Source organism: Cinclus cinclus, chromosome 4 (genome assembly GCF_963662255.1).
Source record: "Cinclus cinclus chromosome 4, bCinCin1.1, whole genome shotgun sequence".
Taxonomy (NCBI): Eukaryota; Metazoa; Chordata; class Aves; order Passeriformes; family Cinclidae; genus Cinclus; species Cinclus cinclus.
This window is the reverse complement of record NC_085049.1, coordinates 65200027-65224755: the sequence shown is the minus strand read 5'-3', so window position 1 is coordinate 65224755 and position 24729 is coordinate 65200027. Positions and strand designations below refer to the sequence as shown.

At 47.5% G+C, this 24729-nt stretch overlaps 1 protein-coding gene across 1 annotated transcript in view; it reads right to left on the bottom strand.

The window, feature by feature from the left end:
* The window catches only part of LOC134043806 (collagen alpha-1(VII) chain-like), an 83588-nt gene extending 58898 nt beyond the window's left edge, over nt 1–24690 (bottom strand). The window contains exons 1-22 of the mRNA XM_062492537.1: nt 24621–24690; nt 21407–21587; nt 20733–20892; nt 19969–20062; nt 18808–18981; nt 17712–17872; nt 16511–16640; nt 14860–14976; nt 13864–14019; nt 12440–12556; nt 10111–10257; nt 9846–9965; nt 9074–9232; nt 7512–7640; nt 7130–7279; nt 6224–6361; nt 5553–5699; nt 4720–4839; nt 2467–2613; nt 2133–2321; nt 1632–1771; nt 489–612 (exon numbers count right to left, since the gene is read on the bottom strand). Of these exons, the coding sequence (XP_062348521.1) occupies nt 489–612; nt 1632–1771; nt 2133–2321; nt 2467–2613; nt 4720–4839; nt 5553–5699; nt 6224–6361; nt 7130–7279; nt 7512–7640; nt 9074–9232; nt 9846–9965; nt 10111–10257; nt 12440–12556; nt 13864–14019; nt 14860–14976; nt 16511–16640; nt 17712–17872; nt 18808–18981; nt 19969–20062; nt 20733–20892; nt 21407–21587; nt 24621–24690 (3070 nt within the window). The remainder of the gene's footprint in view (nt 1–488; nt 613–1631; nt 1772–2132; nt 2322–2466; nt 2614–4719; nt 4840–5552; nt 5700–6223; nt 6362–7129; nt 7280–7511; nt 7641–9073; nt 9233–9845; nt 9966–10110; nt 10258–12439; nt 12557–13863; nt 14020–14859; nt 14977–16510; nt 16641–17711; nt 17873–18807; nt 18982–19968; nt 20063–20732; nt 20893–21406; nt 21588–24620) is intronic.
* Between the last annotated feature and the right edge of the window lie 39 nt (nt 24691–24729).

The following is a 24729-nucleotide window of genomic DNA, read 5'->3' as shown; positions in this document are numbered from 1 at the left end:
TAAATTATTATAAATTGTATTAAAAAGTTATTATAAAAATTAAATGAAAATTAACCACCTTTAATTTACCATTCCTGGTTGTGTTGCTCTAGGGAACCAGGTATTCCCAGTACCCAGCTGGGAATGAGAACATGGAAAGCGTCATCCCTCTCTGAGCTTTTTAAAAGTGACAAAATATCTGGATTTCTGGGATGCAAGAATGCTTCCAATCAGCCATCCTCATGTTTATGGTGTAAAAACTTCCCTCAAGAGCAGGAAAAATGATAAAATAATGAGGAAAACCCAGACGAAAAAAACAGGATAAATGGATAAAGCACCAAGTGGTTGGAAAAACCACTCATGAAAATTAAATTTAACCCGTTCTCAAATTTAAAACAACTTTGAGCACAATGTTCCCACCAAGGAAATGGCTCCAAAGCACGCAGAGAAATGTTTTCCTTGGCTTCCAGGTTCTGTCCTGGGCCAGGTGTCCAAATCCCATCCCAAACCTGTTTTGGTGTTGCCTCCAGTGTAGCTCAGCTGTTTAATTGCCCCGAGGGCTCCATTGCGGTCGCGGTGTTGGTCGAAGTGAAAAGCTGCCCTGGGCTCCTCGTTGTACTGAGCAACAGCAACCTGCCAAAAAACAGGGATTAAATTCCCCAAATCCACAGGAAATGGGAGAGATTGCCTCGAGTCAGAGCCTGATGCACCGGGAATGGGAAGAGGTTGAATTCTCTGGAAAAAGGGAGTCAGATCATCACTAAAATCAAAAATTTTGTATGTTCCCAGAGTTATTTCTTGATCCAGGGTAACTTCATCATTCACCTAAAACTTCCAAGCAGAGTCCGCAAAATTCACATTTCCTGCTTAACTTAAACCGAGCTCTATAACTCTCCTTTCCTAATTTAAATATGACATTAATTAAATAAATTACCCCAAATAAATGAGGAACTGATTCTTCCCATTGGCTTTGCTGGCACTAATTCCTTCAGGCTTCATTTTCCCTGGAGGTGATTCCTTGGGCTTTGGTTCTCTGTTTGTTGGAGGAGGGAGCTGCTTGGACATCCTACATTTCCCACTTGGATCCACACCTGGATTTCCCACCATTCCCACTCTGGATTTCCCACCATCCCCACTGTGGTTTCATAACCATACCCTCTCTGGATTTCTAACAATTCCTCACTCTGGATTTCCTAACCATTTCCACTTTGGATTTCCCAACCATTTTCACTCTGGATTTCCAACCATCTCCTCTCTGTATTGCAAACCATCCCCACTCTGGATTCCCAACCATTCCCACTCTGGATTCCCAACCATTCCCACTCTGGATGAGGTCAGGAATGGTATCCAAGAGGGAAATATGCACCCGACAGATCTCTGGGCAAACCTAGACAGCATTTCACGTGTGGAATTTGCTTTATTCCTGATAATTCAGTCTTGGGAAAACAGCCAAGAAATGGAAATCTATCCAAATGGGAAAGCTGACATTGAGGAGACTATAATTCCTGTCTTTTTTTTTGTCCCACACAGGTCTTTCCCTGGCCTCTCTGCTCCACAACTCCTGGGTTAGCAGACTCCGCTCCAGGCAGGGCTGAGTTGAAGGAGAAAACAGAAGGAAAACAACTTCAGGAAATAGAATAAGAAAATCTTGCCTGTGTCCCTTCAGGCCCAATCTTGGGAAAATAGGAAACGATCCGGAAGAGGAAATCCTTCACTTTATTGAAGTTGTTCTGGCCGATACTCGAGGATTCATCCACCAGGAACCCAACGTCTGCCTTGAGCTTCCCACAAACTGCAGAGGGAAGAGAGGAATTCTCTAAACTGAGGGGTCCTAAAGCAGAATCCTGGGGGGTTGTGTGTTCAGAGCAACAAAACAAACCCCAAACCTCTTGTGATGTCAATTTTGGGGTGAGCAGCAGCACCTTCACCCCTCAGGGTGGTGCTGAGGCCTTCACCGTGTTTATGGGATTTGGGCCTTCCCTGACATCGCCCACTCTCGTTACTCAAGGAATTACGACTGGTTTTAGCTCCTGGGATCAGAGAAAATCTTGGCTTCTGGGAGCTTTGATTATTTCTACATCGTCATCATCATCATCATCATTTCTATATAGTCATCATCGTCATCATTTCTACATCATCATCCCCCCACTCACTTGGCCCAGGCAGGGCTGTCAGCGGTGCTGACACTGTGCTGGTCCATACTGGGAGCTCTGGGAGTTTTGTGCTGGTGGGCACTGGGAGAGGAGTGGTCCCAACACTGCTGGGAGATCCAGATGGAGATTTTCTCATATTCAACGGTGTAGGAGCCACTGGAGCAGTTGGTGACTCCATGGGAGCTCCTGCTGTAGGACCCAAAGAGAAAAAGTGAATTTTCAACCTCTTTTAGCCATGATGTCACTCTCCAGCAAAGAGAAAAAGGGTAGAAAACCCAAAAATCAGCCTCAAGAGCAGCTTTCCCTGGAAAATACAGATCTCCATCCTTCATACCCGTTTGTCCAAGGAGCGTTGTCTCCGGTCCCTCTGAGTCTCCAAACATTGGTTTTATGGAAAACAGATACGTTTCCTTGGAGTTCAGCCCTGTGACTCGATACGACCGCGAAGATGCTGGTAACAATTCCTGGGAAAGAGCAGGAGCTGTGGAAAACAGGAGAAACATGACTGGGAACCAGAACAACTCGAGAGTAGTTCTGATTTCTGTGGCATCGCTATTGGCAAACAGGAATTTGAGGATGAGATGATTCTTGGGATTTGGAGAAGAGGCAGAAGTAAATAATTTACAAAGTGCAGTGGTCAGGTATTAAACCAGATGCAATTATTTTGTACATTAAAAAGGAAAAAAGAATTGGAATTTATGCAAAAATTTAGGGAATTTGGTGCAAGTGGTACTCAAGGCTGAGAGACCAATTTCTATCCAGTAGTTCTTATGAATAAAAATAAAATTCTCTTTTGGGAATGAAAGGAAAGTTTGATGAAAAACAAAATCAAAGTTGACTGAGAAACTTGGTTGCACAGAATTTGATTTAAAATAACGATAGGAAAAAAAGTCATAATAATGATTGACATTTCTTAAGTGCTTTGCTTTAGAAATAATAAATGATGATGTGACACTCAAATTCAAAATGGAATTTCTACCTTTTTTATTCTGAAATAATATTTTACTTTAAAAGGAATCACTCAAAAAGCTCAGTTTGCATGGCAAGAAATAAAATCAGTGCAAATAATCTGCTCCACTGTCATCAGCTTGCAAAATTAAGGTTGGAAAAGATCTCCAAAGATCAAATCCAGTTTGCTGTTCTCAATTCTCCACAAAAATTTTTGGAAGGGAGGTTTTCCTCCTTTAAATAAAATAGTGAAATCCCTCTTGAAATTTAACTTAAACTCTTGTCCTTCACTCTTTTTGGGAAGTCGAGTCAAAATAGCAATAACTGGTTTATTTTGTCTGATCCACAGGTGGAATGATCCCAGGTGGAATAGAAAGGGATCCAATTTTTTAATGGGACAGGCTGCATGGAATCAGCAGGGGAAAGGGCATTAAATGAGCTTTAAAAGGAACAAGGAAAATGTGCATTAAAATAATGTTCATTTAGGGGAAAAAAATCAAGTTTTGTGGAGGAAAATTCATCAAGAGAAAAAATAAGGACCAAATTCTGAATTGCTTTTATACACCAATTTTGGCAGCCAGGATAATTAACAAGGAAAAACTGGAATTGCTCACTCAGGAGCATAAATTTTATCCTATGAAGAAGTGGGGTCAGGATTTGCTATAAATCAATATTTATAAACCCATTCCAGCAGGATCGATGGAGGGTGGGCACAGGGGGACTGCCAGACGTGGGATAATTCATTTCCCATTCTCAGACCACTCTGAAATCAGGGATTTCTGAATCCTTCCGGATCAATAATTGAACAGCACTGCACAGGAAGGGGAACAGTTGCTTTAAATCACTAAAATCACCCCAGAGATCCAAAGGTTCCGTTCCCAAATCACTTTTCCATAATATTTATCCCCAGAAAAATGCTGCTGTCATGGGACAGTTCATCCTGAGCGACACAACCTGCAGGTATGGAGCTGCCAATCCTGAAATATCCTTGGAATTAAAAAAAAATTAAATAAATAAAAACTAAAGCTCCTGGTAGCTGCAAAAGCTCTGCAGGGAGCACAGGGAATTCTGTTGGATTTGGTTTCTTTATTGACTTTGGACATGAACTGATCCTAGAAAAAAGTTTTTGGTGAAAGCCACAGGGACAGGAAACTCTAAATTCAAAGAGGATTTTAGTCCAATCCAGGAAAAAAAATCATGGAGTTGATGCTTTAAAAATGCAAATCCTGAAAAGCCAAATCATCTGAGGAAAGGAATGGTGAGGAATGATTAAGAAATTTTTAAAAACTCTCCACAGTAGAGTGGAGATTTTAAACAGAAAAGAATGAGGTTTTATGGATGACAAAAATCCACCCTTTTTTGGTGGATTTGATGGACAGGAAGGGACACAGCTAATGACAAAATTCCTTTTTTTCCTGAGCTATTCCCACCCCTCCTTTTTTAATTCCTCCAAGGATTTTACAATGGCCAAATGGGACATTTTGTGAGCCTCCTCCAGCTCCCATTTCTCCCTCTTTTTCACGCAAAGGGAGAAGCTGAGATGAAGGAACCCATGGAAACCCCCAGGGTTCTTCTGATAAACCGGATCCAGAGGAGTTCAGGAGATGGATCAGGGTTTCCTTCCTGCACCAAATGTTACCTGAGGACAATCCCCACATCAGTAAATACAGGGATGCTCCAGGAACTGCATCCCAGGACAACAAAACGCTGGAATCCGCGGCCTCCTGCACCATGAATTCTGTCACTTTGGGCAAATCCACTGTTGGAAAAGCAAAGAACAAAGCTTAGGGACTGGAAACAGCTTTGGGGTCATTACTGTCTCCTGAATTCCATGATTGTGGTGAGAAGAAATAGTGTCTCCAGCACTTCAGGTGTTTTCCAAGAAGCTGAATCAGACCAGGTTCTCATTCAGTGGGAATTTTGCCAGATCTTCAGTCTGGATTTTAAACTGATTGAAATCCGAGTTTTTGGGATGGGTAATGAAGATTTTCCTGTGATTTTTTTTCCCCAGATGCTCCCTGAAATCCCAGTATTGATTCCACATCCCTGACTTTCTCCTTGGTTTCATCTCCAAACCTGCCTGTTTTGGCACAACTCCTGCGAGATATTGGCCTTTACCTGCTTGAAATGGTCAAGATGTTGCATAAAGAGGGAATTCCAAGATAATGTGCCCCCAAAAATAGGGATTATTGGCAGGGGGAGACAGGGAAATCCCAATATTCCTCTGTAATAAGAAGAAAGGATCAATGCCTGTTTTTTGGTGGGATCTGAGATGAAACAAGGCTGGGCTTGACAGGGCTCGGAGCAACCTGGTCTATGGAAGGCGATGGAAGCAGGTGATCTTCAAGGCCCCTTCCAACCCAAAACATTCTGGAATTCCATGAATAAGGTGTCCATCAGCCAAAATTGCTCTTTTTTCTCTCACTCCCCTATGGAGATGCTCTTATCCCAATCCATGAATCCCATACTCACAGGTTTTCGCTGTGAGGACCGTGGGGTTTCCCTCCTGTCCCTTTCCCACTGCAGACACAGAGATGGTGTACGTGGTGTTTTCCTTCAGTTTGGGAATCGTGAAGGAAACAGCCTCTGCTGGGACCAGCTGGGAGGATTCCGAGTCACCTGAGAGGAGACATCCCCAAAAAAATCTGTGGAGTCCATGGAAAAGGAAGTGTTGGATCCCAGAAACCTGGGATTTTTGAGCTTTCTCTGCTTTCTGGCACTGACCCCCAGGAGAACACTGTTTTTGACCTGAGGCCTTGGAGAAAACTTCCAAATTTGGGTGATGGAGTTAAAATTACAGGTGTGTAGTTAAATAGAAGTGTGTAATCTCACATGGTGGAGGGATTTAACTTTGAGGTTTTTATAATATAGTAACAGGTATGGGACAAGATGGAGGATTTTGGGTGGTAACTCCTTCAGTGCTCATCTTCCTCCTTTTTCATGGTTTCAGGGAGTGGTTTCTGATTATAGTTATATTCCTGGTTAGAGCCTAAAGCTTAGCTCAGGGCTCAATTAGAGGAGTTCAGCCTGTCCCTGTAGACATTAAAGTCCCCACCTACCCCGACCACCCATGGAAAAAGGAATTTCCTCAGCCAAATTCCCCATTTTTGTGGCTTCCCTGACCAACAGATGGGGATTTTTACCATCGGATGGCTCCCAGGATATCTTGTAGTGACTTATCTCAGGAAGTCTTTTCCAAGCCAGATTCAAAGTGTTTACACCGGTGTCGGTAACCCTCAGGTCCTGAATGGTCAGGATGGTGTTGGAATCTCTAGAAGGAGCTGGAAAAAGGAACCAGGATAAGATTTCAGCTCAGTCCCAGAGCAGCACCATGGCTCCAAGCTGTGGTGGAGGAAGAAAATTTGGGCATTCATTCAATATCTACTTTCCAAACATTATCCAGGATGCCAGGCTGAAAGTCCTAATGGTTCCATGGATTCCAGGCTGAGTAATCTCATCCTCATCTCTTACCAGCCACACCAAACTGGTGACACACAGAGGGACACGAGAAGAGCTCCAAGAGAGGATGGATCATCCAGACACATCTTCAAATTCCATGAAAAACTCATTGAGATGGACTCAGGTGAAAAAGACACTGAAAGGAGGCAGAACTCTGTGCTGAAAGAGGCACAGTCCAAGGAATTCCCAAAACTTCAAGAGTGAAGGCTGGTGAGTGATCCTGGGTGGTGCCTGTGAAGAGGCTCCTGCATTCCCGAGGTGGTTGTGGATAAATAACCCTGGGAATTGTGTTGATAAATCCAGGATTGTCCAACATGTCAGAAGGACATGCCCACTCTCTGCCATAGGAACAGCCATGGATTATTGCCACCAGCAGTGAGGGCTGCTCGTGCCTCCACCATCCACAGGATATCCTGAGTTGGATCCACCAGGATCACAAAGCCCAACTCTCAGATGGATGAGCATGAGGACTGAACCCAAAACTTTGGTGTTTTTATCACCAGGCTCTGACCAACCAAGTCAATCCCGTGCCCAAGAGCGATCCAAGTTTTGCATCCCAACTCAAGGAGGGCTTTTCCAGCAGGACTTACCTGTGTGGTGAGTCAGGATGACCTCTGGCCCCTCGGTCCTGCTGAACACAGCCCGGACACTGACCCTGTACAGGGTGTTGGGCACCAGGTGGTCAATCCGATGAGCCAACACTCTGCTGCCCAGGTACCGAGTCCTGGCAACCTGTTTTCCTGGAAAAACAGGGATATTTCAGAGCCTGGAGCTCACTGCCTTCCTCCAAAGGGAATTTCTGCACTGCTGTCCCAGAGCTCTGGGGATTATCTCCATCAATAAAAGCATGAAAACAAAGAGGAGGAACCGTCACCAACAGGACCAAGTTCCCCAGTTGTGGGATCTCTTTCCTATCCCCAGGAGTGGGTCAGAAATTTGGGAAGGTGCCTGGAATGTCCTTTCCCTGCTCACCTTTTCCTGCTCCCACAGGGCTCCAGGTGAGTTTGAATTTGGTGGCGGCAGCTGTGGCACTCCAGGCCAAGGACAGGCTGTTACTGGTGTGGGACATCACCTTGAAGTTGGAGACAGATCCCAGAGGAGCTGCAGGATGGGGACAACACCAGGAGTGTCCTGATTCCTGCCTAAGGGCTCATGACTGACACGTTAATGAGTCAAAATTGTATCAAAGGGTTAAAAATGGCATCTTTGCTTATCCTTGGGGTCTCTTCATCCTCACCTCAAGAAACACCACTCCTTGAGGTGATCAAGGATCACATTCTGCCCTAGATCCAGTGGGAGCAAGGCCAGGACAGGCCAGGGTGATGGGGACAACACCAGGAGTGTCCTAATTCCTGTCCAAAGGCTCATAATTGACACGTTAATGAGTCAAAATTATATCAAAGTTCTAAAAATGGTATCTTTGCTTATCCTTGGGGTCTCCTCATCTTCCCCTGGAGAGACACCACTCCTTGAGGTGATCAAGGAGCATGTTCTGCCCCAGCTCCAGTGAGAGTAGGGCCAGGCCAGGCAGCACAGGGATCCATGGAGTAAGGAGATCCATATCCCAGATCCATATGCTGAATATTCCCTGTTCCCTTCCTCACAAGGGTCAGAACATTTTCTCCATGTTGTATTCCAGGGTTTCCAGCCGCCTGCTGCCACTTTGGAACCTCTTCCAAGAATCCCACCTCTGCTTTTGGGCCAGTGGTGCTGCCTCTCCCCTGCTCCCAGGGTAGCAAACCAGAAGTCTGAGGGAGAGGGACAAGGTTTGTCCATTAACTTTCCCTGTTTTATGCAAAGGATTTGCATCTGCTGCCTCTTGTCCAGGGAATCTGGTCCTCCCAGAAGGACTCCTTGGGAATTCTGGAATTCTTTGAGGAAGGAGACACCCCTTATCACCAAGCTAAGAGGACTGCTCTAGGATATTCCACCCTCTTTATCTGCCTGTGTTTTCCTACAGCAAATTTTACCCAGATTTCCTATTTTCCAGGAAGGATTCCAACAATGTTGAAGACTTAATACTGGTGTGAATTTTGGGATACCTGGAAGCTCAGTGAGTGCAGATTGGGCACTTCAGCACTGGGGAGTGACTTTGGATGAGGGAGAGTGGCTTTAAACTAAATGAGAGCAGGTTGAGGTTGGATTTTGGGAAGGAATTCCTGGCTGTGAGGATGACGAGGCCCTGGCACAGGTTTCCCATAGAAGTTGTGGCTGCTCCATCCCTGGAAGTGTCCAAGGCCAGGTTGGATGGGGCTTGGAGCAACCTGGGATAGTGGAAGGTCTTGGAACAAGATGGGCTTGCAACTCCTCCAACCCTTCCATTTCTTTCAACTCTTCCAAGCCTTCCAACCCTTCCCTTCCAAACCTTCCAACTCTTCCAACCCTTCCAGCCTCAACCAGTCTGGGACCTTATGAATCGGAAGCTCCTCCCAAGCCCAGAGCACTCCAGACGCAGTCAGGGATGTGCAAGGTCGAACCATGTACGCAGAGGTTACGTTCTGTAGCAGCTACTCCACCATCCCACCTGCACTCACCCGTCCTGGCCGAGGTGGTGACCCCAGGGCCTTCCCCAGGGCCGAAGAGCACAGACACAGAAATCATGTACTCGGTGTCAGGGGCCAGGCTGCGGAGCCGGTGGGACATCACCGACTTGCTGAGGGCCAGGTGACGGGGACGGTCCTTGCCGAAGAATTCTTTGGAAGAGAAAATAAAACACAGGAGGAGGAAGAGTGTGGAGAGCAGCTCTGTTGCATCCTGGGAAATCTACCACGTTCCCTCTGCTGGAGGACACCTGTTCCTGGACAATTCAGGAGGAGTTTCCTCATGGAAAGGGTGGTCAGGCATTGGAAGGGGCTGCCCAGGGAGGTCTGGAGTGCCCATCCCTGGAGGTGTCCAAGGAATTCCTGGAGGTGGCACTTCCATCACAAGGTGGGGATTTGGCACGGGTTGGACTTGGAGGTCTTTTCCAGCCTCAGTGATGCTGGGATTCCATGTGTTCACCGGGGCAAGGGAGAGTTTTCCTGTGGTTATTTATTTTGGAATTTTAATACCTAAATGACCCAAAACCAGCTGAGAGGAACTGAATCCTAACCATCTCACATCCAGGGAGCACAGGAATCTGGGAATGCTCCTGTCTCCTTCCTGGGGACTCTGTGTTGGCCTCAGGGCTGGGAATAATCCCTGGCTTCAGTTCACGCTCTGGAATTGTGGGAGAGGGTGCTCGGAGCAGTTCATGAACTGGACCTGTGCTACTCCCACCATTCCTGAGGTTCTTTCCATTCCAGGGAGAGCAGAGACGGATCTCACCTGGTGTTGGACCCCAGGCCACCCTGTACCCGGTGGCTCCCGTGACCAAATCCCAGGACACCAGGAGGCTGTTGATGGAAATCTCGCTCACTTTCAGCATCTGGACACTGCTGGATGCCACTGCAAGGCAGAAGAGTTGCCCAGTTCCACCCAACAACTTCAAAGAGGCCCCCACATCCAACAAGCGACAGAAGTGACACCAACTCTGTGCCAGCACCCCTGTGTCTGCATGGGCTGAATGCCACCTCTGCTGCAGGGCACTCACCTGTGGTCGCTTTGCCGGTCACCACTGGCCCCTCAATGTCCCCAAAGATGGGGTTGATGGTCACCGTGTGCTCCGTGCCTGGCTCCAGCCCCTGGATCATGTAGTAGCTGTAGGAGCTGCCGAGGGTCACGTCCTGGATGCTGCCCTCTGTGAAGGGAAACGGTGTCCCCTGGCTCAGGCCAGGACCACCCCAGGTGGCTGCAGGTGGAAGTCATACACATCCACCTGGGAAGAGCTCAGGGATCACCGAGACAACTCATGGATTTGCAAAGCAAAGGGAATAAACCAGGAAAACCCCAACCTGGGCATGCTGGGGTCTGGGAGTGATCCCATAAAAGAGTTCAGACCCTTCCCAGCCCTGGGTGACTCCGTGCTTAAGTAATTCTGCCTTCCCTGCAGGAACTGAAGACAGCGATGCCCAAAAACCCAGTTTTAATGTCCTTGCCGTGGGCTAAACCCAGCTCAGCTAAACATACCCAGGAGGAGAAGAGTTAAAACCGAATTCCTGTGGATCCACCCCTGATTCCCAGGGGCAGGGAGATGCAGGTAGCAGGATGTTGAGGAAAACCTCTAAAAGAGTGGAAATGCCTTTCTCAGTTTGGTCACTGGATGGTGCCACGTACCCATTTTCTGTTCGAGCAGCACCCGGAGCCACATCCCCCTTTTCCCACCTGCTCTCCACATCCCCCATCTCCACAGCTCCCAGTTCTAGTCTGTGTTTATCTAATCCCGGTTTTAAAAGTCAGACGAGGAGAACCAAACCCCTCCCATGCTTGGGATGGGCAACAGCATCTGGATCCCATCACTACATCCCTAAACCTGAGCTGGGATGGAGTGTGGGAAGAGGACCCAGAGGCCTGGGGGGGCTGCCCTTGGGATTTTTCCACCCCTGGAATTGGGGTGAGCTGGTACCAGGTGAAAAACAGCTGGAAATTCGTGGTGGAAGTTCTACCTGAGGAGGTTGTCCCACTGTCCCCTCGGTGTCCCCACTCCCAGACTAAGCTCCTTTCCTAGCTGGGATATTGGGCACAGCCTGGGCAAACTGCTGAGTTTTGGGGTGTGCCATGAGAAAAATTCATTACAAAGCCATAGAAGCTGTTTTATGTGATCCCTGTGAAGATTTTTCCCTCCTGGTGACCTTTGGAGCTGTTCTCCCACTAATCACTCCCCCTCCCCTGTCCTGGTGGGAGATGTCTCATTCCATCATAACCAGGAGAGGAAAATGTAGTTTTGATTCAAAGCCTGGGATAGAGCCCAGGTGTCCTGAAATCCCTGAGCCCCAGAAACATCAACCTCCCAAGGCCAAAATCTGCCATCAAACCAGAAATTCTCACTCCCAGCACCAAGGAAAATATCTTTGGGTTCAGGGCAGGGGAAAAGCTCCAGCTGCAAAGATGGATATGTCTCCAAATGCCCAAATTTGCCTAAAAATGAGGATTCTGGGGGGTCCAGCTAGGTTTTAGTGCTGCAGAGAGAAAAGCAACGAGCTCAGGCACTTCCAGGCTGTCCCCCCAAAAATCACTCACTCAGTTGTCCCCCAAAAAAGCAGTGACCCCAAATACTCAGGGGCTGTGCAGCTCTGCAGGGAGGCTTTTCCCAGCTCCTCTCAGCTATTCCAAGGCTCCTCAGGTCCAGTAAATCCATGGAATACTAATTCCATGTAACAAGACAGGATATCCACCAGACTGCTTCATGCAGAGCCAAAGCAGGAAGTTTGCCATCCATGGCAGAGAAAATTCCACCAGTCACAGATCCCAAAAAACCCCCAATTCTGTCAGGACAAAGATGGAATCCAATGCAATCCAATGCAATCCAATCCAATGCAATCCAATCCAATGCAATGTGCATCCAACACCTTAGGAATCTCACAGCTCCCACCATTCCATGCCCTGCTCAGTGATACACACCCCCATCCCTCTCCATACCTGTTGATGTCCAGGTGAACCTGAATTCATCCCTGTGTCCATACCTGCTGATGTCCAGGTGAGCCTGTATCCCATCCCTGTGTCCTTACCTGCTGATGTCCAGGTGAGCCTGTATCCCATCCCTGTGTCCTTACCTGCTGATGTCCAGGTGAGCCTGTATCCCATCCCTGTGTCCTTACCTACTGATGTCCAGGTGAACCTGTATCCCATCCCTGTGTCCTTACCTGCTGATGTCCAGGTGAGCCTGTATCCCATCCCTGTGTCCTTACCTGCTGATGTCCAGGTGAGCCAGTATCCCATCCCTATGTCCTTACCTGCTGATGTCCAGGTGAACCTGTATCCCATCCCTGTGTCCTTACCTGCTGATGTCCAGGTGAGCCTGTATCCCATCCCTGTGTCCTTACCTGCTGATGTCCAGGTGAGCCTGTATCCCGTTGCTCCACGGACAGGCCTCCACCGGGCCTGGAGCGTGTCCATGGTCTCGTTCTGCAGTAGGAGGTTTTCCACAGGCAGGAGCTTCACTGGAAGGAGGACAGGGAAGAAAATTTCAGAGCATCCACTTGGGAGTGCAGGACTTTGCTGATTCTCCATGAATGTTCCTCCGGCTCACGTGGGTGAAGGGAACACCCAGAAGAAGGTGGCCAGGTGGGATGGGGCTCTGCTCCCATGGAATGAGGGATAGCATGAGAGAGAATGGCCTTGAGCTCTGCCAGGGGAGGTTTAGGTTGGATATTGGGAAAAACTTCTTCATGGATCAGGCATTGGAAGAGTGGTGGAGTCATATCCCTAGAGGGATTTCAAAGCCACATGGATGTGGTATTTGGGGACATGGCAGTGCTGGGGATGGTTGGATTTGGGGCTCCTAGAGGGATCTTCCAGCCTTAATGATTCTTTTAAGGGATTTCCAGGAGCTCCTGCCCAGGGGCATCCCATAAACCAGAGGTAGAACAGCCCAACCTGTGACTGAATAGAACCAAACATCTCCGAGCACCAACCTTGTGAGGCGTGGGTGCAAAACAGGAGAGAAAATCATCTCCAACATTCCCCAAAACTTCAGGTCAGCATTGAGGATGTCCATGAGGGAAGAGTTAGGATGGAATTGGGAAGGTCTTGGTGTGCTGGAACCCTAAAGCCTGGGATTGTGAACTTTCTGTGCTGTCAGAGACTGACCCTCAGAAAAGCACTACTTTTGGCTTGACGCCTTGGAGAAGGCTTCCAAAATTAAGTAGTAGAGTTGAAATCACTGGGGTGTAGTTTAAACAGAAGTGTGCAACATCACACGGTGAAGGGTTTGAAATTTCAAGTTGTAAAATATAATAATAAGTATAGGACAAGATGGAAGTTTTTAAGGCATTAGTTTTTCCTCCTTCTTGTTCCTTCTTCTTCTTCTTCTTCTTAGTTTTAACAAATATTTTTTAATTAGATAAAAAGTGCCACACTGCAGGTCATGAGTGTTTAATCATTAGGTCAAAAAGCATCAACAATATAAGTGTTAACTTTTAATTATACTACTTAACTTTAAAAAACCTCGCAATGAACAAAACATAGTTCCATTTCTTCACTTTTAACTTATCAACTAGAAGTACTATGACGCTCACTATACCGTAAATAAAAATTAACAAACAACTTAAAAAACACCAGAATCTGTATCTCGTACTTTCAATCCCAACTCTAATTGAAAAAAAGTTAAAAATAATTTAAAAAAATTAAAAAAAAAATTTAAAAAAAATTAAAAGTTTTTAAAAAATTTAAAAAATTAAAAATTAAAAAAAACCCAAACCCTAATACTGGTAGATGAGGGATACAACCATGAGGTCACAGCTCTTACATGTCCTCCCCAGAGCAGCCACGGGCTGGCTCGGGCCCTCAGGGTACACGGCGTAGATGCTAATGCTATATTCCCTGTCCTCCTGCAAGTTTTCCAGCAGGTGGGAAGACACATCGCCCTGCAGGATCTGCTCAAGGGTCACTCCGGGCTTGTTGGCTGCAAAATGAAGGAGAAAAGGGGTGGTGGATGTTTAATATAGGTAATATCTTATGAAAGAAAGGCTTTACAAAGTGAGGCCTTGCTCTGCTAAATTACCAACTAATGAGAAAGAATCTTAAGAATGAAAGTCAGCACAATAAAGTGTTCTTGTGGAGAAAAAAAACCAAGAAATCTGCCCCATGAAAAACAATTTTAAAAAAATGTAAACTAACCAAAAATAGAGAGGTTTGAGAAATATGCAAAATGTCATTTACCAACCTATAAACTGAGTATCGATGCGTTGTTTGCTGATTAAATCTAACACAGTGCCTTCTGCTAATCCTATAAAAATATAAACTGTGCAGTAAAAAATCAGCTTTTTCTACATAAAATAATATGAAGTCTCATCTGCTTAATACTGCAATGGGTGAAGCCTTTCCATGAGGCTAAATCCCAGAGGTCTTCACACCATGGAGATGGCTCAGGTTGGAGTCTCCCAATCCATGTGGTGTTGCTTGGAATTCTGGCTGTGCTGTCCCACAGATTCCAACAGGGGAGTGGGAGGCATCCCAAAAGCTTGAACTCATCCCAAATCCCCACCAGAGCAGGCATTTGAGTGGGAAAAACATCTGGATGGACCAGGGCAAACAAGGAATTCACAGCATGATCCTCGGCTTGTTCTTCCAAGGAAAAGTCCTTCCAAGGACTCTCCTCTATCCTGGATGAACCACAATATTTGGAAAAAAATCTCTCCTGGAGTCTTCCCAGAGTCATGCCAGGAGTTAAGAGCACCTTCCCTGTCCTTGGATCACTGCTCCTTTTAAAGCAAACGCCAAGAAAAATTAATTAAGAGCTCACCCCTGGGGATGTAGATCTTGTAGCCCTCCAGTTTCCCCAGGGGAGGTGTCCAAGCCACCTTGAGGCTGAAAAGTCCTTCTTCTACCACACGGAAATTGGTGACTGGAGGCACAGGAGCTGTGGGAACACAAAAATAGGGCAGAAATGGAGGTGGCAGTGCCAGAATAATGGAAAAGATCCTTGGAAAATCTTTTGTCTTCCAGGACAGAGAGACAAAAAGAGGAGAAGCACCAACTCTCCCTCAGCTGATTCCTTAAAACCAACAATCCCCCTCCTACCAACCCTTTTTCCACTTGAAAATAGGGGTGAAACATCCCAAGGCACAAAGTTTGGGAGTTTTCTCTGGGAATGGTGCTGGGATCTGAAATATCCCCTCGTGAGCAGAGGAAATCTGCCCCAGGCAGGGGAAACTCTGCTGTTCTTGCAGACTGAGCAGGAACCAAAGCCACGACTCAAACCCTACTTTGCTCCCACAGCCACAATTCCAAGGGAGAGGAGCCCGTTTGGATCCAGCCAGCCATGGCAGACAGATTTACAGCTCCTGCCTCTGGTTTAGTGTTTGGGATAATAAGAGGAGAGATCAAATGGCTTTATTTCCACCCATAAAGACATTCCATTTTTTTCCTGGCAAGTATGGATGAGTCAAACCTCATTGAGGAGCTTTATTTATTCATCCTGTCAGAGATCTTCCCTCAAGAAGACAAACAATTCCAGACATCACAGGGGGTGTAGGGAGGAACAAGAGACAGGGAGGGGAAGGAATAATTCCTTATAAAATCCCTCTGGCAAAGCAGGAGTGGAGCTTCATCCGGGGATGTGAGTGGGATTAGTGAATCCCTTAAACTCTGAAAACCCCTAAAAGCAGAGATGATAAAAGTCCAGTCCCACATTCAAATGTTCTCCTGGCACATCCCCACATCCCTTCTTGGGAAGTGAGATTCCTCCTCTGGCTGGGGACACCCCTCAAAGTCACCCTTTGAGGGTCAGCAGAAGAGATCTGTCCCTGGACATTGGTCTGGGTGAGTGACCTCAATCTCTACTCCAATAATTGGGGTTTTTATTAAACTAATTTTATTACAATTACTTTAATATAATTGCTTTAATTTAATTACTGTCTTATAATTACTTTGATAAAGTGCACAATTCTGTCCTATCCTGGTAGTTTTACCTTCTCTACTGTGTAATAAATAATTCTTATCAACGTCTTTTTATCTACTAATTTATCATAATAAAGCATTAATTTTAATATAAATACACCTGGTTTGCCATATTTAACCCTTGGACAAAGGTTCCACCACACCTCTATAACATCTCAGGTTTAATCCTTTGACAAGTGGGGGCTGTGATTCCATCCAGGCTCCTCTTGGAGGACTTTGGAAAACCAAGGAGTCCTTTCTGCACCTCAGGACTCATCAGGAACTTCTCTAATACACTTTGAAGCTCCAAATCCGTGCCACCATGCCACGATCCATCCATCAATCAATCATCCATCCATCCACCCCTCCCCTCCCCTCCCCTCCCCTCCCCTCCCCTCCCCTCCCCTCCCCTCCCCTCCCCTCCCCTCCCCTCCCCTCCCCTCCCCTCCCCTCCCCTCCCCTCCCCTCCAGCTTTGAGGTGTTATTTTCCTCAGGGATGGCCCAGGGACACTCACTTGTTTTTCCTTTGATGGCTGCCAGCTCCCCAAGGTCTCCTCCATACCTGGCCCTCACCGTGAGCACGTATTTGGTGCTGGGCTTCAGGTCTGTCACCAGCACCGTGGTTGTGCCCCCATCCACGTCCATCTGTCACACGGGGGGACAAGGGACACCGTCACACCACCGCAGCAGAACATCAGGTCACCTTCCACACCTGCTCAAGGTGACTTCCATGAGCAGGAGCCTCTTAAAACCCTCACCCAGATGTGATCCTCAAACTGTGGACTAGCCCATGGAATAACCCAGGAAATAAAACATGGAGAGAGCATTAAGGGTAAAGGTGATCTCAAATTCATTTGCAGAAAATGAAGGAAAAACAACCGAGACAGTTCCTTTTAATCTCAGAGAAGGAAATTTTGATGTAACCTGAGGGCAAGAGATAGAAACAGAACTTCAGGATCTTGTAATAACAGGGAAAACACAGAAGCTGCCAAGGATGATCATTCCAGACAAATACAATTTTAATAATTAATATAATTAATAATCTTCACCTTAATAATTTAAGCTTTCATAGCTCTATTCTATTATTAGGAATCAAAGTTTTTAGGGCAAACATCTTCTACCCTTCAGTCTTACTCTCAAACTTTGTGTGGTGTGGGATGAGATGGAGCACACGGCATTATCCCACACACAAGGACGTGGAAAATCCCCAAACCCATGGAGATCTTACCAAAATGAACAACTCTGGCAGCAGGAGGAGCAGGAGACGCTGCCAGGAAGGCTGGATGGGATTGAGTGGTGGCATCAAAAAGATAAGGAGAAAAAGGATTGGACATTGGGAAGATTGGGTGCCACCTCCTAACCAAGCATGACCCCACAGCATTGGGAACTGAAACCCAACACTGGGAATTTCAACTGGTGGATCCTATGGTGGAAACTGGGAAAGGAAACCCAACACTGAGAACTGAAACCCAACAATGAGGACTGGCAGATACCATGGGAGATCTACACCTTCACTTCAACCCTCAGGAATTCCTACCAGTTCCATTCTCACAAGGATGGCTGAAGGACATGGTGGCATATCCTAACCAGGCTGTGCCATCAACATAGGGATGAACCCCAAAAAACTGGGAAAAGAAACCCGGCACTGGGGACTGCAACCCAGCACTGGGGACTGAAACCCAACTGGTGCCCTGGAAAATGGGGACATGACCCTACCTGCTGCTGGTGTTCTGACTCTGTCTGCCCTGGTGGCAGAGAGGGGTGGACATGGACACAATACCCTGTCACCCTGCCCGTGGCTGCCACCCATGAGAGCCTCAGGGAGCTGTGGCTGTGCTCACTGACACGCAGCTCCCGTGGACCCAGGATCTGCTCATCTGCAAAAACACAAAGGAAAGAGTTTGGATTGGATTCCACCACACATGGAAGTTCATGGATGGAGCCAACGCATTCCACACAGAGAAAGCTGTGGGTGTCGCTCAGGTTGGGAGCACAAGAACACTTGGGATCTGTTTCCAGACAGGAGATACTCCAGCAGAATTTTTTTGCTGTTTTTTTGATAGCAGGAAACCAAAATTGGTTCTGGTTACACTTCCTCAGTGAACACCTGGTTAATGCATGGGGCAGCATCTCCTCCCTGCCCTTCTCCCTCCTGACACTGGAGAAATCTTTCAGGAAGCTTGGACTCCCCATGGAATGCCACAGGAAGCCTGGATTTTCCATGGAATGTCACAGGAAGCCCTGAAATACTTCAGAACCACAGAAGAAGCCAAAAAAAAGAGAGACCCTTTACAGTCTCAGGTGAAGCTCTTCCCATTTCTAGGAGCTTCGGCTTCTCATGAACCAAGAAGGGGTAGGAATTCAGTGTCATCACCTCTGGATTCACTGCCGTGTCAGGATATATTGGAGGAGAGATCTGCATCTCTTTGGAAATCTCCTCTTTGCGTCTTCATCAGGGAACTCAGTTCTTTCCCATACCCCAAATTGTGCTGCCAGAATTCCCTGTGACAATCCAACAATGGAATACCCCATGGAACAGAAATGCTGCTCCATCCCATTGCTGCTCCTTTTATTTGATCAAAATTCCCAGGATCTGGTATCCCTAAACAAACCATGGAGAGGCAGCCATGAGAAAAACACCCAGGACCACTGTCCCAAAGCAGGAGCTGCTCCATGAGCTGGCTGCTCCTCTAGGATCACCCAACCCCTCAAGCTCCCTCAGAGGGATGTGGGAAGTTCATCCCCATGGAAGCACATCCAGAGATTGGTTTGAGCAGAGGGAAAGCAGGATCAAGGGAAAACCTGGACACACCTTGCACCCTGTGCTTGGCAGGGCGTGGTGGCTCTGAGGCGGTGAAGCAGAGCCTCCGAGAGAGTTTGGGAGCCACATCTGGGAGCAGCTGGAAATCTTCCACGTAAAGCACGTGCTCCGCAGTGGGATCTGAAGCAATCCTGCCCAGCTCCTTCTTGTTAGCGTCCTTAATCCCTAGGGGAGGGAAAGAGCAGGAAAAGAAGACATCAAACATCATCCATGGGGCAGGGCAGGCTTTGGAAAGGGGGAGCAACGTGCTGGGCTTTGAGTTTGACACCAATTTTGGGTTGTGCTGCCAAGGAAAAGGAGGGAACAAGGAATGGAGTCTCAAGCTCAATGGGGGAAGCAGAGGAAACCTCTTCCACCAGGGAAAAGAGGTCAGGATTTGTCCAGGGGTGTCATAGAGATTGTCTCACTGCTGAGAGATGGGAGAAAAAAAGGAAAAAGGCAGGATCCAGCCTTGTTCTTCCCATTGGATACAGAGACATTCCTGTGCTGAGCAGACAATGGGATTTTGGAAGGCTGTTTGAAAATTCCAGGGTGTTACTGTGATTGAACCAAAACAAAGAGGGAACAACTCACCCAATAAAGCAATCCTTCCCCAGTTTTCACCTCACATTGGTTCAACTCGACCTGGTTGCTCTTTTTATTGAAACCCCACCACCTGAATTCCTGTCATTCCCAGAAATATTTGGGAAAGGGAAGGATTTGACTAGTAGAATTTCAGTCTTGGGGACTGGGGTGGGGGGGACAGTGGAACCTTTCCTGGCTCATGGAATTATTCTGAGGGACATTGTTGAGTCATTCTCTGAACCCCATTAAGAGAGACCTTCAGAAGCAAAAGCATTTTCAATTGTTTTTGTTTTAAACGTCATGTCAAAACATTTTGACTTTTATGGAGCCATTTACTGAACTCCTTCTGAATTCCCAAGTGGCTTTGACAGATACAAAAGCACAGATTCCTACTGAATAAATCAGTTATTGATAAAACCAACAAAAATATCCATGAGCACAACAATTTTCCTGGGCTTGCAGTGGTTTCCAAAGGCTGAGCCTGGGGATAGGAGCAGTTTTTTAGGAAGGGGGTGCTGTGAATCAGGAATATTCCCCAGGGAGAAGAACGAGGGTTGGTCACACAGAGGTTTTGGTGGCCACACATACCCACAGCAAACACTGTCACCCCCCCATCCTGCAGGATCTGGGCTCCCTCTTCCACGGAATCGCTGGAGTTCCCATCCGTGATCAGAACCACCACCTGCAAGAGTTGGGATGAGAGCCAGGAAAGAAATGGGCATAAGATCAGGAGGTCATGGTGAGAGCTGTGGGGTTTCACACCGATGAAATCCCTCTCTTGGAATGAAATCCTTGAAAAACCCAACACCTCTGAGGAAACTCACACGGAATCATTCCCGTGAGCTGGGAAGGAGCAGAGCTGCTCCTCTGAGGATCTTTTCTGCATGGCCCTCCTGCCCTTGTGTCTCAGCTCTGCTTGGGCCAGGAACTCCAAGAGGAAATTCCTGCCAGCACAGGGAGAGGATTCACCCCTATGAGTCCTCACGGGCAGCTCCTAAGGGAGGTCTAGGTTTGGACTGGATACTAGGAAAGAATTCTTCCCTGTGGAGAGGGACAACTTGCAAGATCATGGAGTGATGGGACAAAGTGGGAATGGCTTCCTACTGCCAGAGGGCAGGGATGAATGAGGTATTGAGAAAGAATTCCTGTCTGGGATGGAATTCCCAGAAAAGCTGTGGCTGCCCTTGGATCCCTGGAAATGTCCAAGGCCAGGCTAGATATTGGGGCTTGGAGCAGCCTGGGACAGTGGGAGATGTCCTTGCCTATGACAGAGGGGTGGCACTGGATGATCAAAACCATCCTAGGATTCTGGGATGATCCAGCTGCTTCCTGGACCTCAGGAGCTCACCCACCTTTGCTGCCTCCTCCCTCAGGGTGTCCTGGTGGGACAAGACCTGAGCTGCAAAAGCCAGGGCTGAGCCTGTTTGGAGGCTGCTGCCTTTGGAGGAGAGATCCTGAACTGCATCCAGCACTTCTTTGAAGGTCATGTAATCCGTGAGCTGAACACTCATCCTGGGAATGAGAAATGGGGGAATAAAGAGCAAGGGATGCACTGAAAATGGCTGTACCAGCAATAATGGTGACATTTTGTTTCCAGGTGCCCAGAGAAGCTGTGGCTGCTCCTGGATCCCTGGAAGTGTCCAAGGCCAAGTTGGATACTGGGGCTTGGAGCACCCTGGGATAGGGGAAGGTGTCCCTGGCTGAGAAAGTTGGAATGAAATGGTCCTTAAGGTCCCTTCCCACCCAAACCATTCCATGGACTTAACTCGTGCCAAGAAGTTCTCTTCACGGTGGTCAGGGGAGTGCAGGGAACGAGTCCCAGACTGTGGCGCCATAACCCAGGACCTAAAACTTGGAATTTGAATGCTAAACCCAACCTTCCCACCCTGAAAGAATTCCCTGTGACTGAGCACCTCTGGATGACTCTGCTGAGGGTTCAGAGGTTCCCCAGAGCTGCAGAAGCTCCTCATCCACGAGCTGGATTCCAGGAACCCAGGCGTGGCTGGAGGAGGATGGTCAGACCCACCTTGGTGTCTCCCCATACAGAGCCAGGCCCAGCCGGACACCTCCTCTTCCCATCTCCCCGTTCTCGAAGGATCTGGCCACGCTCCCAATGAAATCCTGGAGCAGCTGGGAGCTTTCCTTCCCTGTGTCCTCCGACTGCCCCACCAGGAACAGGATGTCAGCCACCTCTGCTGTCCTGCAGGCTGGGGAGCAAGAGGGACAGGGAGGCTCATCCCACACCTCATGGAATGAGGGAAACCGCCCCCAGAGCCACCTGAATTCCCAGGACACTGAAGGGAAGGAGATGGAGACACTGTGTTTAGGTGCTTCCCACAGTAACAGGTGTTATGTTCTCCTTAATTTCCTCCTCATTCCTCATTTGTGTGTTTCTTATCCAGAGATTTCCCATCCTGGGAAATGTCCAAGGCCAGGACAACCTGGGATAGTGGAAGGTCCCTGTCCATGGCAGGACTGGACTAAATCACCTTTAAAAGGCCCCTTCCAACTCCAATTATTCCACAATTTTCAGCACAAACTCCAGATCCCAGCTCCATCAGAGCATCAGATGTGGAGGGCACTCTGGAAGCAAGGCAATTCCAGTGTGGAATCCCAAGCCTGTGGATTCCACATTCCCAGAGCCGCACACAGACCCCTGAGCTACCCATAGCTGAAATCCAGGAATGTGGCATCTCTGCCATCCCATCAATCATCCTGGAATTCATATCAGGGACACTGATGGAGACATGGGACCACCCAACCCTGGGCATGACCAGAATTTTGTGCCAAGAATGAACAGTTAGAGAGTTTTTCCCAGATATCCCATGGCGGCTCTGATGGCAGGGGATATCCTTAATTACAGGGAAATTTCCTTAACCAACAGCAAGGCATTTTTCCCTTCCCAGTGTTCCCTCCCACCTGAATTCCATATTTCTTAGGCATTCCATAAATCCATTTCATGGACAGGAATCTGATGACTTTTAGGGATGCTTAAACTCACAAAGACTCTACAAGGGACATGGAAAAATTGTATTTTCTTTGGAATTTCTCTCCCTTGAAGGCAGTTATTCCAGGTCCTGCTGGAGGAGGAGTTTAAATCTTCCTCACTGGGATTGGGCTCAACATTGTCCCATTTTTTTTTTCCATTCTGTGTCATTTTGGATTTTACCCAGCCTTGACTTCCACCTGTAGCTCTGCAGCCCCAACTTGCTCCAACCAGGCTGGCGAATCTGTCCCAGTTTCCAGGGAGAGGAGCTGGGTGTGTTTCCCAGGTTTCTGCTGCACAAGGAAAACCTGTTCCAGCCTGACATCTTCAATTCCCTGGATTTTTATCCCATTCCTACCAGCAGGATCCCCAAAGGGCTTGGAAATATTTGGGTTTTTTGCTGTCTTTCATTGCTGTGTCCTTGATCAGTCCTCTTAGCCCACCAGCAGGAAAAGGGATAATTTTCCAGCTGTTATCCAAGGGTTTTGGGGTTTCCATTCTGCTTTTTGCCCCCTGACGCCGACTTCTTCCCAACATAACTCTGTTTACTGCAGAAAAATAGGGATTGGCTCTTTTTGGGTTAAGTTTGGAATATAAAGCACTTATCCTTGAGAAAAAATAGAAGACAATTATTCAAATTTTCATTCCCAGAGATCTCCCTGTCCGTGGTGTTCGGAAGCAGCTCAGCTGCTCATGGATCACCACGAGCTCCTTTCCCAGCTACTGCTTCCATTTTGGATCTGCTCCTTTTCCTCAGCTTTGGGATTCTGATGTCCCTGTTCCCCCAGGAAAAATAGAGGGAAGCAAATCCCAGTCCCTGGGACTGCTGGAAATCCTTCAGCAGCTTCCCAGGGTTTAACCACACCCTGCATTCCCACAAGAAATTCCCAACAAAATCCACAACCACCCATCTCTTGGAACTAATCCAGGAAGTGCAGATTTTTCTGCTTTTTTGGCCCTGGTTTGGAAAACATCCTCAAAATTGGTATCAGAGGGGTCTTTGCTGCTTCACTGACATCCCGCATCCCAAATTCCCAGAAAGCTCCCTCCATCCATCCTGATTTTTGAGAGTCTTCCTCACCCCATCCTCATTTGCATCCAGGGATAATGAGGAGGAAAACAACAAATACGGGATTCCAAAGGGTGGGAGACGGTGCCCTATTCCAAATAAAGTGACAATCCCAGCCCATTCTGGAGGCCTTTTTTTTTTTTTCCCCCAAAAAGTTTCCAGAACCTCAGAATTCCTGTTTGGATCAGGCACCTGGAGCTGTCGTGGGGAAAGTGGGATGTTACAGATATTTGGATTGGTACCTTCTGGAGAAAATCCCAATCTGGACAGCTCTATTAATTACAGAGGGATAGGATTGGATTTAGAATTTTCCATGCTCCTCCAAAACGATCCCATTCCATCCATCACAGCTTTGCCAGAGACATCTCCAAACGTTGATTTACTGCCCCGCTCCCAGCTCTGAATTAAACAGCATTAGAGTCGAGTTTATTGGTTAATTGATGGACAGCAGCTTAATCAAGTTAATTTCCGAGGTGATGCTGAGGATTCCATTAACTCCTTGTTGAATTTAACGGATTAAGATGGATTTGCACCTCCAGACCTGGGGGTTGTTGGAAAAAGGAGGATCCCACCTGGCCTGGGACCATCCCAGGAGCTCTGAAGGATGCTCCCAAGGATCTCCCCCCCTAACACCAAAAATACACCCTGGGTCATCCATGAGACTCTTCCCTGGAATTCTTTATCCTCCTGCTTTTAGGATCCAGCCTCTGATCCCCAAAAACTTTGTGGGCCTGCATGGAGCTAGGGAGGTGAATCCTTGTGCCATCCCAATTCCCTAAAAAGCAGGAGAAGGATTTAAGGCTTCCTTGAGGCTTTTCCTCTCCCATTTCCTCTGTGGTGGCTGGAACCAGGCCTTGGAATTCAGAGAAGTAATCCGGATAGGCTTTGTTTTCCCTTTCTCCCCACTTTCCTCTGGAGCAGGAGCTGGAACAGAGGCAGGACACTGAGCAGAGCCCTGATTTCTCTGTAAACCCCAGAGCAGGAATTCAGGTCCTGAATTCCTTTGGAGGTGCTCTGTTATCCACATGATCCCAGCATAAGAGGATCCTATGCAGGAATTAAATGCACCACAGCTCCACCCCGAGAGATTCATGCGTGGATCCATGCCAGCAGCAGGAAAATCTACTCGGATCAGGGATTTTCCTCCCCAAAGTGTCCCCAGGTGCTGACCCAGGTGTCACTCACCTTCATGGACACCCCCAGCTCGGAACGGCCCCACAGCCACCACCAGGACAAGGATCTGGGCACACAACATTCCCCTTGGGTAGCAGCTCCTGGAAATTCCTGGAAGTCA